The 13773-nt window shown below is 35.4% G+C and overlaps 1 protein-coding gene across 1 annotated transcript in view; it reads left to right on the top strand.

Annotated features, from left to right (window-relative positions):
- The first annotated feature begins 2439 nt into the window (after positions 1-2439).
- Bank1 (B cell scaffold protein with ankyrin repeats 1) overlaps positions 2440-13773 on the top strand; it is a 281934-nt gene continuing 270600 nt past the window's right edge. Inside the window, exon 1 of the mRNA XM_076864747.2 lies at positions 2440-2558. Within this exon, the coding sequence (XP_076720862.2) occupies positions 2489-2558 (70 nt within the window). The 5' untranslated portion in view covers positions 2440-2488. The remainder of the gene's footprint in view (positions 2559-13773) is intronic.

Here is a 13773-nt window from a genome sequence, read left to right as displayed (position 1 = left end):
ATTCTAGGATTGATTTCCAGTTTTGTCACTTATAACTCTTAAAACCCAGATTCCTCACTTCTGAAATATGGTTAAAACCACATTGTTTTGAGAACCCAATGCCATGAACATTGTGAAACTCTTACATAGTGATTTGGCAGGTGAAATATTTTTCTTAAAAAAAAAAAGAGTAGCTCTTAACAACAATAGTAATAAAAAATAAATAAGTCAATGGGCTACACGTTACCTTATAACTTTTGAACGAGAATTGTGTTGTCATTCAGTTCTCAAGTAAAAATAAATAAATAAAGCAGGAATAATTTTTAAACTTTAAGTGGAAGATTTTTAAGATTTTATAACAAAATCTTATGACGTAGATTTGTTTTTAAAAACCAGCTCATAATTTTAAACATATTTAAACTTTCACTTTTTTCTTTTATCAGGATCATATTCATATAAGCAGTGAAAATGAGCATATGAAAAAGTACTTGGTTTTCCTATGCATTGTAAATCTTATTTCCTATATGTGTTATAGGAGACAGTGTCATAAAATTTAATAGCTGGCAGAGACTCGAATATCACTATTGGAATTTCCTCATTTAGATGAGATACGTAAGGATTGGAAATGCTAAGAATTTCTCCAGTACCCCAGATAATAAATAATTTAGAGTCAGGGTAGACCCTAACTGCCATTCCAAGAAGGCTGTTCCATACATGTGACAGATACAATTTGACATCTGAAGACTTCATTTATTAATAAATTTTTGTGTACATTGATGAAAACCTTCCAAAATTTGAATACTTCTTTGAGGAACATCAGCTGGAGTTTTTGTTGTTATTGTTGTTTTAATTAGTTATACATGACAGCAGAATGCATTTCGATTCATTGTACACAAATGGAGCACAACTTTTCATTTCTCTGGTTGTACATGATGTAGAGTTGCAACATATGTGTTTATAGCAGTCAAAGTAGCTACTGTTGTGGGGATGTAGCTCAGCAATAGAGTAGTTGCCTAGCATATTCAAGGTCCTGAGTTCACTTTCCAATACCACAGGGGAAAAAAGAAAGAAAGAAAAGAAAAGAAAAGTATATGACAAAGTTGCTATTGTTAGAATTATGTACACTTGGAAATATACCAATTAGCATGTTCTTTCCCCCAATGAGTTCATTTAAAAAGACTATGCTAAGAATTTAAATTCATAAACTACAGACCAAAAGTTTACATGTAGTCTGCAACTCAAACTTTGTTTTTATTTTACTGAAGTTTCTGGGTAAACAATCATATGTAGAAGACAATAAACTTGCCGATATCATAATATTTCATAGGCTAAATAAAGTTTTTGCTCTATTATTTCAAATTCACAAAAATAAAATTAATAATGAGGCTAGCAGAACTACTAGGTAGGAAGTAAATTATATAATAGTTTTCAAAATTTCCTGACTTTTCATATATTTTTCCAAGTTTTCTACATTATGTTATAAAGTTCTGGTAACATGTCCAGCTATGTGGGAAAAGTTAACAGTCTTTTTTTTTTTTCTTGATACTTGATATTTATAATATTCCTAAAAAAAGACTTTTGTAAGAGAAATAGTTGCTGAGCCAGCCTTCCTTTAGGTTTCTTTTATGAGAAGGGAGAGACATTGCAACCATGTTCTATTATCCAATCTTCAAATTGATCTTCCACTTCAAAAGGCAAATTCCTAATTTTGTATTCCTTGATAGAAGAGGTATTTATTTTCAGACTCCAAAGACAACTACTAGGATGTTTTTCCATCTTTGGGATGTAGGGCCAGGGGTGCTGGAGATCATGACTTGCCAGGCAAGCGCTCTACCACTGGGTTTTATCCCTGCCCTACCCTATAAACACCACTATTTAGATCCATGACAGATTTTCCATTGGGCCCATTTCTGAATTGGAGCAAGGGATAGGAAATAAATTTTATATATGGAATTTACATCACTTTACAACATATGAACCTAATCCAGAAAGTCTGAGTAAAAAAGTATTTTTAAAAATCACATGTATTTCTCTACTCCCCCTTTCCAACAAATGTCCACCTTAGGCATCCCTCATTTCTTCCGGAAGTGGAGGTAGTAATATGGAAGTCCTCGAATGCACAAGAAGAGCTAGGGCTACAGTCACAGATAACAGGTAACAGGAGCCTCAAGAGTCCCTGGGTGAAAAAAAAAAAAAAAAAAAAAAAGGTAAGAAAAATTGGCCCAGGAGTATCATGAGAAACCCAGGCAGTCTTCTGAAAACGGGATGAAAGAGCAAGCCCCTGAACGGTTTCACTTCCTCAGGGCACCCAGCAAAGCCCAGCCCTGGCCTGTGGCCTGAGCCCTGGCTGCGTTTCCGGGGACCTGGGCCACAGCCGCTGCGGGTGGGCAGCGGGCAGGGGAGGGGCGCGAAGCGAGACCTGAGCTCTCTGAGAGTGTCTCTCTGGCTTGGAGAGTCCGAGTCGGGCCGTGCGGCTGCGATCCCCAGATCTCTGGCTTCGTCTGCATCAATGCTGCCTGCAGCGTCCGGCCAGGGGGGCGGGAGCCGGGACCCGCCCGCCCCCGGCCTGGCGCCCCCAGGTGGGTGCTCTCGCGTTTGGAGGGGCTGGATGGGGGTGCGTCCGGGACGACTCTGGGTACTTTGCAGAGACTAAGGGGCACCCTTAGACAATAACTGCCCTCGGGCCACTGAGAAGGTTCCCCGTTCCTCCCTTTACCGGGCAGCCAGGAGAGGTTCTTGTGTCCTCTGGCTTCTCAGTTGGGGAGTCTGCACCCAGCAGGTGGGAGCGCGCTTCCTGTTCTGCCCTGCGGGCAACCACTGGCATCTGCAACTTCTGAGGAGCTGAAACTTTGCAGAGCGTCCTGGACAGTGTCCTGGAGTTTCTAAAATCTCTTTGCAACGTGTGTTAAAGCTCTATGTCATGCCATCTTAAAATTCTACAATGGGCAAAACCTCCTGTTTGTAGCATCACCCTTTTACCTACAGTACCTTACAAATTCCAGCCAGGTAAATTGCTAAGATGCCCTGTGACTTGGCTCTCAGGTCGTTGTGCCTAGAACTTCTACCACCACTGTGCGGGCTACTAACTGGGTAAAAGACAGTCAATTTGGTTGACTATATAAATGGATTTACATTTTCAAATGGATGTTCGGCAATTGTATTTCTTTCTGAAATATTTTCTAATGCTTTTGCAAAGTGTACATTGATTATAAAAAGTGCTCAATATCGAAAGCCTAAAAAAATTCACTAGGGTGGTAATTATTGGAGATGTTCAGAGTGAAAAATGCAGCTTCTGAATGAAATTCTGTTAATTTGTTGAACAGGATTAGATTCCTTATCATTTACTCACATTTTTAAGTAATGTAACTTTGGCTTTAACTGCTTCTTTTTTTTGCTACTGTATATTTTAATACATTTGAAAGTTTGCTTTTCAGTTAAAATGGAAAATATATTTGTGGCAATGAAAAATGACACAAAAGGAATTAGAGCCCATGAAACCTGAAAATTTTAATATTTTAAACGCTAGATATTAATGTTCTTGAGTACTGTGGTTAACATGAACTTCAGTAGAGCAAGCTTTGCTTAGCCTCTATAAATAAACCGTCCACTCTTTTGAATCCTGAGTAGGTTACCTCTTTTGTAATTTCAGTTTACCAATTTGGTCAATTAGAAGATGGCACAATTTGTTCTAAGTTGAGCAGTTTTTCTAGAAAAGGGCTTTCATTTCACCTAATATTCAAGTAACCCTTCTAGACACTTGCTATTTAGAATAGCTCGAGAACTTTTATATTCTACTGATCATTCTTCCTTTTCCCCATCTCCTTTGTTCCTTCTCAATTGCTGTTTATCACTTGTTTCAGTTACTTCCTTATTTAGTTAGGGGGAATGACACTTTTCTTGTAATGAGTAGCCTTTTGACACTAACCCATACCTACCTTATTTAAATGTGCAGTCTTCTAAGACAACTAGTTCCTAATAATTCCCCCTCCTAATAATTGCCCCTCCCCCCCTTTTTTTTAAAGAGAGAGTGAGAGAGAGAGGGGAGAGAGAGAGAGAGAGAGAGAGAGAGAGAGAGAGAGAGAGAGAGAGAGAGAGAATACTTTTAATATTTATTTTTTAGTTTTCGGGGAACACAACATCTTTGTTTTTATGTGGTGCTGAGGATCGAACCCGGGCCGCACGCATGCCAGGGGAGCACGCTACCGCTTGAGCCACATCCCCAGCCCCCCCACCTCCCCTTTTTAAGGGAGAGTTCTGTGAGAACTCTTTCTTTCTTCTCAGTGTAGACTTAAGTCTCATGTGGCAACCAGGGGTCAGTTAGTCCACTGACCTCATTTTCGAGAAAATAAAACTGAGACCCAGAGAGGATTTTCCCACAAGGAGTAACAACTTAGAACTTTACCTTTTATCTCATCACAAGAGTAGTAATGAAAGTGTAAAGTGGGAAACATGGTTTCATGCCTTTGAAACCATATTTAGAGCAGTAAGTGGCTGACTCCTAGTGACCACATCTGTGTGAACTGCCATCAGAGAGCTCTATCAATTTGTACTGCAAAGATACAATAGGCAATATTAAAACACACTAAAGGTGAGGTACAATGGATGAAAATTCGGATTAGAATGTATTTCCTGGCTTATGTTTAATTAGATACTGTCCACTAAAAAGAGAGATTCTTCCTCTGTTTCATTGCAAAACCAATGATTTTTTAAACATTAATTTTAGCTGCTACCTTTATGAGGCGTAGGAGTTAATGTAGTATTAGTAAAGTGCAGATTATTCCCTACCCCAATCTTTTTATATTTTTATTGCTATTATTTAATGCCTCAGATAAAAGTAAAACAAATGGTAACATTTTAAAAACAAAAAGCATGGAGTAGAACTAATATATATTCTGTCTTACCATGTATTGGATGTTTATACCTAGCTTTTGAGGAATGTGGCTTGTCTAGGTCTCTCCTCTCCATCTTGAAGTCCTTGAAGATTTGAGGCTTTTTGTTTTTAACTCCAATCTTCCAACATAGCCAAGATCATAGACTAGCCCTACTGAGGAAATACTCCACTTACCCTCTGGTGGCTGGCAGAAATGTTCTTTCCTTTGGTTAGCCTAGAAAGGTTCTGATTAGGTCATTTCTGCTGACATTTTAAAAATAGAGAGAGATTATAGAGTATTTGCACTTTAAGATGGAACAATTCAGAAATATAATTGCTAAAAATTTCAGGCTTAAACCTCAGCATATCTGGTGTTAACTTGAGTTAGCAGAGGGAATTTTACTGCATGGGTCTGAGTAGATATCGCAGTGATTTGGCCGCAGCTAATGGTGGGCTCCAGATGTGACCAGCCTGGCCCAAGTCCAGCTTCACTGCTTATCTGCTCTATGATCTTAGGTAAATAACTACATCTGTCACCATCCCTGTTGTTTATTAAAAAGCAAAAATCTGGGTGATCAATAGCACATATTTGCAAGTTGTTTTAAGGATTAAAAGAGAAAATATAGGTGAAGTCCTTTTCAGGGTGCCATCATAAAAAGTCATTGCTTCACACACATTATTATTTTAATTCTTAAATCATTGGTCAATAGTGTCATACTACACATTAAAGGTAAGGTTCTTACCAAGAAACTTCCTAATATTGGCTGAGACAACTTAATGAATGAAGCAATCAAGCTCCCACATCAAAGCATTGTAGGGGGTGTGACTTCCTGTATAAAGACACTGTCATATCCTTGGGGGAATGTGTATAGTTCTGAGAAGAGAAGAAAAGGAATCCTCAATGAGAAAAACTAAGGATAGAGTGATACGATTAAATATTGGAGGATTTAAGCTTCTTCAATTAAAGATAATTTTCAGGAAAGAATAAAACAGGAATTTAATAGGACAAAATGAGGCCAGAATCTATTTTCCCATATCAAAGAGTATTAGTGTAACTCAGTTTAGATAATATATAAATATTTGTGAAAAAAATAAGTATTAAACAAAAATTACAGGATACTTCATAGTATGATATGAAGAATGTACCTTACCAAGATATTTACCACTGGATTAAAAAAAAATTATTGCACTCTAAAGTAAGGAGCATTATTCCTGTCAAATAGAAATCACGTTTTTAAAGATTTAATGGCTGTTAAAGCTAGCCTTGGTGGCACACACCTGTAGTCCCAGTGACTTGGCAGGCTGACAAAGGAGGCTTGCAAGTTCAAGGACAGACTCAGAAATTTAGCAAGACTATCAGAAATTTAGTGAGATCCTGACTCAAAATAAAAGAATAAAAGGAGTGAGCTGGGGATGTACTTCAGTGGTAAAGTACCCCTAGGTTCAATTCCTAGTAAAATAATAAAAATAATAATAATAATAATAGCTTTTATCTAATGACCTATGTTACAGTTGCTATTTTATTACCTTTATTTTCATAATTTATAAAATATCTTACAGTGATTTTGGTGACAAATATGAAATAGGATTAGAAAGGGCAAGCATTTACAGAGGTTATTATTTAGAATTGCTATTATTTGCCTTGTAATTCTGTCTCTATTAAATAGTAAGAATGGAATACAAATTTTACTACAGACATTGAGAGAGCCCAGGTGTTGAAAAATATCAGATATTGTGTGGAATTATTTCCCTCCTGGGTTTGTTTGTCACTTAGAGGAAAATAATGGAGCTTTTTAGAAATTTCTTTGTCATTTCCAAGTTTTCTGCACTGGAGTAATTCAGAAAGATAGTTTCCCTTTGTAATCATGATAAGTAATTCCTCAATGACTTGTAGTCATTTATAAAATTTTCTTTGTATCAATTTTATTAAAATAAGTTATGTTTTATTATGCAGAATGTCATATTTTCCTTTCTTTTAAGCTTCTCTGCCATTTTTCCATATTAGCAATTTCCATTGCCTCATTTGTATATGTGCTGTAGATTATAAGGACATATCACAAAATACAAGAACAGTTCCTGGCTTAAAATTCCTTTTACTTTACTCCTTCTCATTTTTCTCCATGTTCTCCTTCTCCCCTCCTGCTTCTCCTCTTTCTTTTCCTCCTCCTGTTCCTCTTCCTCCTTTTCCACCAACTTCTTTTTCTTTTGATCTAACAGACCCTGAGAACAGAGGTCAAAATCAATATTCCCATTTCTTTTTAGCCATAGATTGTGTCTTAATTCAGAGGAACAAAATAGTGTCAAGGCCATTTGAAATTCTGATCTCTTTTTAATAGTGATTATTTATTGTGTTTTTACTTTATGTGAATGAACATCATGTTACCTTGATAAGGGTGAACATCAGAAGAGTAGTTCCTATTCAGTATAAAAAATTCATTTTTCCGGGGGCTCAGGTTGTGGCTCAGTGATAGAGTGATTGCATAGCACGTGTGTGAGGCCCTGGGTTCAATCCTCAGCACAATATTAAAATAAAGGTATTGTGTCCAATTACAACCAAAAAATATATATTAAAAAAAGAAATTCATTTTTCAGTATAATTATATGAAAAAATTTAATAATTTATTGTGTTCTTTCACCTATGAAAGTTTTCAGACTGTTGAAGTTGAAACTTCTAAGTCACCATGTTTTTTTTTAGGATACAATGAAGAAACACAAAGGTTTTAATTCTGCAAAATCACAGGAGTGACAACTATAGAATCTGTCTTGTTAATGTGTGAAGAATCTCCAAGTTTTATTCATTTTATTTGGACTTAAGTACAGTTTATAATCTTAGTAGATAAATGAATTATTAGGTCACTATGGAAAAAGTGAGGTAAAATTGAGGCAAACATTTACTTTGGTTTTAATTTAATGAGATATTTCCTTAATTCTCTCTCTTACCATTTTTCAATACATGCTTAGAACTTTCATATTCTGGGCATTTATCTGTAACTTAGAAATTGTTCCTTTACCACGTCCTGTCATTCCACACCCATAAAGAATGTTAAATCATTCAGATTCCCAGAAATTGGCTTGGAGGCCAAGAATAGATGGTTGATTCAGAGACAACCAGCCCACTGACTGCTTAATGGCCAATGATGTTAGTTGTTCTTCTGTAGATTCCTTGGCCTCAGTGAAGCTCTTCTTTCTTTTAAAAGAAGAGGGTAAGGGAATGTCAAAGGACACAAGGAAATTTAGTGGGCCTCATTATGGTGATGGCTTTACAGACACACATCTGTCAACGCTTAGCAAATTGTACGCTTTCAATATTTGCTAGTGATCATTTGTCATTTTTACTGCAATAAAGCTGCATATTTTAAAAAGACGAAGAAGAAGATGGTAATAAGGTTGTTGTTGGTAGAAGACCAACATTTGATCTGACAGCCAGTTGCCTTATATGAAAGATGGTTATAATCAGAAGCTGTGATGGAAGGATTGAGGAGGTCTGAAAGAAGGAGAGAACAGGAAATTTTTGATGTTCTAATGCCAGACTATGTATGACCCAGATGCACTTGGTTTTTGTTTGTTTGTTTGTTTGTTTTTTGGCCATGAAACTACCTTTAATTACCTTCTCTTTGAAGGGGTGGGAGGAGTATTAGAGCTAGAATACCTTTATTTATCAAAAACTGACAATTCTCTTCCCACTGGTGTCTTCTTTTTAGAAAGTTGTTGTCTTTGATAAAATGATGTCCTCCATGTAGCTTCCACTGAAAATTAAGCAATCTGAGAATTAAGTTTTTTCCTTTAGTGCACTAAAGGATACAGTGTCAGTCAGTCCAGTGATCCTCCAGATAAGAATATTTGGAATTTCCTGGCTTTATTACTGGAGTTTGAAGAAAGTCCATGCAGTTATTTTTAAGCCTTGAACCTTAAGTGCCTAGAGTTGACAAGGTATACATCCAAGTAAAGGTTAATATTGTGAGTCATCAGATGCTTAGAGTTCTGAATTGTGCAGTTATAAAGTTATAACAATAGGATAACATTTTCTATTTTTAACAGGATGGTTTTGTTTGTTTGAAAAATGTATTATGTCCTGATGGCAAATTTTTAAGGTCTGTTTAAATTTCAGTATATGGAGTGAAAGAATGGTTGGGACATTTATCATAGCACAAGAGGAAGAGGAGATATAAATGTAACATAATTTGCTAGAAATTATCTCATTCCTCTTGGCATAAGAAGAAAAATGGCATCACTGACAGGCCATTATGAAGACTTTACATACAATGCCAGTGGGTTAATATCAATCTGAAGTGATTTAAGTATTTTACTTCAGAGATTTAGTCCTTTACCAGCAATTTTTTTCTGTAATAGAAAGTATAGTATCCTTATTAAGTAACAATATTTTCATAAAAGGATTTGTGATCACCTTATAAAGCAAATCAGAATTCAGTTTGATTTTTGCTAAACTGTAGAGATACAAATAAATTATTAAGTTCAGGTATGACCAATGAAGGGGGTAAAGAAATGAGGTTCAGAGTGACAAAACAAAGGTTACAACATGACAAAGTTAAACTCACAGTGTTACAATGATGAGGGGAAGATTTGCAGAAAAAAGCTAAATTTCATAGACATGTATTGAAAGGTTCCTCTGTATAATGGGTAGATCTTGAATTTTAAGGAGAGGGAGGCCTTGATTAGCTTTTTGTTCTTAGAAGAGCACATCAACTGCTATTGTCATAATGAAGAATGCTGCAGTGGAAGATGGTAATCAATTAGAAGTTTACTGACCAAAGAGAGAAAGAAGTGGATAACTTATTAAAACCTATTACCTACGTAACTTTTGTGACACAGTAGATCTGAGACCTGGGGAGGAAAGAGATGGGAAGAGGAACTATTATGCTTATGGCACAGAAAAGCAGGATGATGCAGTTGTCATTCATTCCAGTGGAAAGGATTGACAGATCAGGAAGGAACTGGGAGGTCATGAAAAAAAGATCAAGATTTCAATTTCAGAAGTTAGATTTGAGGAGCCTGAGAAGTATTTCAGTTGAGATGTCAAGTAAGGGGTTTGATGTTAGGGCTTGGGATATCAGAAAGGCAATTTAGGCTATAGATACAACATTGGGGGAAATATAGCATTTGAAACTGCAACTGAATAATTCAGAGAAAATTTACAGTAGAAAGAAAAGATGACTCAGGATAGAGACCTGCAAAAAATAAACTTTATATTTTTATTTTTATTTATTTATTGTATGGGGTTCTTAACCTCTGAGCCAGGTCCCCAGACCTCTTTTTTTTTTTTTCCTCCTTTGGTACCAGGGATTGAACTCAGGGGCACTGGACCACTGAGTCACATCCCCAGCCCAATTTTGTATTTTACTTAGAGACAGGGTCTCACTGAGTTGCTTAGTGCCTTATGATTGCTGAGGCTGGCTTTGAACTCATGATTCTCCTGACTCAGCCTTCCGAATAGCTGGGATTACAGGTGTGTGCCACTGTGCCTGGCCCCAGACCTTTTTATATTTTATTTAGAGACAGGGTCTAGCAAAGATGCTTAGCATCTGGCTAAATTGCTGAGGCTGGCTTTGAACTCCAGATTCCCCTGACTCAGCCTCTCCAGCCACTGGGATAACAGTCCTGTCCCATTGTGCCTGGGGAGTAAGTATATAAGTGTTAGTTTCACGGTATGACTAATACAGGTTAAAATGAAGGAAAACACCAGTATAAGAGCAAGAATTCAGAAATAGAATGTTTCAGGAAGGTAAACGTTGTAAACTGGGCATAAGAAGGTCAAGCAAATTGAGGACTGAAATTTTGTCAGTAGATTTGGCATCCTGAAATTTAGAGATGACCTTAGGGAGAGAAGTAAGTAGCTCTGCAGACGGGATTAGCCAGATGAGAATAAAGCAAAGAGTCAAGGTAGAGGAGGATGTGTACACGCTGTAGACACATTTGGTCACGTAGTTGTCACAGGAGCAGATGGAGGGAAACTGGCTTTGACAAAATTTTTTCATTTTTATTTTCAACATCAGTAGTACTACTGTAATTTATTTGTACTCAAAAGCTTATGAGATCATAACAAAGGGGATTTTTTTCTTCTTATGAAAACTTTCGGAGAAGACTTCCATAAACTCCATTAAGAATCCATTTTATGTGTGTTTTCTCTGGTGTGTTTACATATTTCTATCACATTTTCTCCCTCCTTTTCTATTTTTATTTCTTCTATGTTCCTGGAACTCTTCTTTTTCCTCTTCTCTCTCTCTCTCTCTCTCTCTCTCTCTCTCTCTCTCTCTCTCTCTGTCTGTCTCTCTCTCTCTGGAAAGGTATTGATCTTAAAGGAAACTAAATAACTGATATTTCTTTTTGTGAAAATATTGTATTGTCACCGTGTAAAATTATTACTTAGCTTTACATGCTATAGATTCTCCCTTCTTTTTTATCAAGTTGGAATCCATGCATCTTTACAATCCCACCCCGACATATACTTTGACTCCCTGGTCTATCTCTTTTTCCATCATAATCACTTAATTACAACTCCAACCATGCTCACCGTGCCTGTTATTTCCAGCGTCTTGGGAGGCAAAGAAAGGAGGATCTCTAGTTCAAAGCCAGCCTCAGCAATAGGGAGGCACTAAGCAACTCAGTAAGACCCTATCTCAAAATAAAATACAAAATAGGGCTGGGGATGTGGCTCAGTGGTCGAGTGCCCCTGAGTTCAATCCCTGGTAGCCTCTCCCACCAAAAAAAACTCCAACCATAAATAAATCTATACAACTGTCTGAATACAAGAGACTGAGTATTGCCAAATAAAACTACATTCAAGTAGATTATATTACAAATTTAGGCAATTGTTATTACATATTAATTATTTATATAAAAATTTAACAATAAAGGATTGTGAGCTCAAATCATATTCCATATTAAGAATGTAGAAAGCAGATTTTTCAGATTATAAATGTTTTCTATCTGCTGATGGGCAAAACCTCTAAACAAAAAATAGAATGTAAAGTCTCCCAATAATATGTATAGTGATAAAATGTTGAAATGTTATCATGTTAACTTTGTTGGATTATAATACATAAGCGTAATTAAATTGATTTTAAATAGTTTAGTGTTGAAGTATGGTTGCTAGAAATGTAAATTACATATTTTGTTTGCATTTATTATTTGAATTATATTTCTGTTGGATAGCACGGCTCTCAACTTTCAGAAAAATATTCTAGTGAAATAGATTAGAAATTTTCTCCTCTCTAATGATACATGTATAATAATGTATCATTATTGAATATATATTACCAAATTATTCTCATAAAAATGCTAGCAAAATTAATAATTACTCCAGCAGTTTAGAAAAAACTACTGGTCCATTCATAATTCCAATCAGAGTTGGCCAAAGGGGAGTGGGGGATAGAAAAGATGGTGGAATGAGATGGACATCATTACCCTAGGTACATGTATGATTGCACAAATGGTATGACCCTACTATGTGTACAACCAGAGAAATGAAAAATTACACTCCATGTGTATTCAATGAATTGAAGAGTATTCTCCTATCACGTATAACCAATTAGATTAAATAAATGAATAAATTTAAAAAATTCCAATCAGGTATTTTCAAATGATATTTTACTATTATTTTAATTAGCATTGTCCTCATGAAACTGAGTATTATTATGTTTCTTTAGTATTTGGGATTGATCTTTTGTGTATTATACATTCATATAATTTAATCATATTTAAATTATGATTTTGTCTTAAAAATTTGTAAGATAACATGTTGAATAATTACATTATCTTATGTACTATAAATATTTTTCTTAATTTATCATAAATGACTTTGATTGTCATATTTCTTGCTGTTGAACACTTTTAAACACTCATTGTGTTAAATATGCTTATTCTTTTTTTCACAGTTTCTATTTCTTGTCTTTACTAAACAAGTTTGTAACCCCTTTGTTACTCATGTAGTTTTCTACATTTTTTCCCTGAGATTTTAATTTTTATATTTGAATAGCTAATGTGCCTAGAATTTCTTATGTACATAGCATGAAACAGGAATCCAACTTAATTTTTTTAAAATAAAGGAAGTTAGTTAAAAAAATCAGCATTTATTAAGTGAACCACACTCTTCCCAGTGATTTAAAATACTACCTTTGATATGCAGGAATGTTTAATACATCCTGGATTTTCTATTCTTTTGATGTTCTACTAGTGTATTTGCTTATTCCTAAGCCAATATCTGCTAAGGGAATTTCTATCAAGCAATCTTTCATAATTGTCTTGGCTACCATTTATTCCTCTATTCTTCCACTTATGTACAAAAGATTATTTTATCTAATCCCTCCAAGGAAACAATTGAGATGTATAACACATGTTTTAGAGGCATTTAATAGAAAGCAGTGATAGATTTTAAGCAGAAATAAATTTAATATAGGGAATTAGGTCTTTATATGGTTGATGTAAAGGATTTGGGAACAATCTCTTTGCTGGGCTACCAGGGACTATTTTGCTAACTAACCCACTAGGGGATCTAATTAATTCAGTATAAATAATATGCATCAATAAAAGAAAGTTTAAGAAAGCAAAAAAAAAAAAATCACCAACAGGAAGCAAGAGAACCAGCTGTTGACACCAGGAATGTCTGGCTCCTCAGCCACTCCTATTGTACCAAAAAAAAAAAAAAGAAAGAAAGAAAGAAAGAAAGAAATAAGATGTATTTTATTTCATTGCATATGTTTATGTTAATTTGGGGAGAATTAATTTTGATATGCCAGTAAATCTTATATTGAATTAATTTGGGCAGAAAATTATGTCTATAAAAGGTGATAAGTCTCAGAAGAAATAATGTAGTAACTTGGTTTATTTAAATCAAATGAGAGTTAGTGACTTTCCACTCACTCATGTTGCAATCACATGAAGGTTGAACTTTTCCAATGTGGTTCTGT

Source organism: Callospermophilus lateralis, chromosome 8 (assembly GCF_048772815.1).
Source record: "Callospermophilus lateralis isolate mCalLat2 chromosome 8, mCalLat2.hap1, whole genome shotgun sequence".
NCBI classification, from domain to species: domain Eukaryota; kingdom Metazoa; phylum Chordata; class Mammalia; order Rodentia; family Sciuridae; genus Callospermophilus; species Callospermophilus lateralis.
The sequence above is the reverse complement of the archived record's forward strand: the minus strand, read 5'-3'. Positions and strand labels throughout refer to the sequence as shown.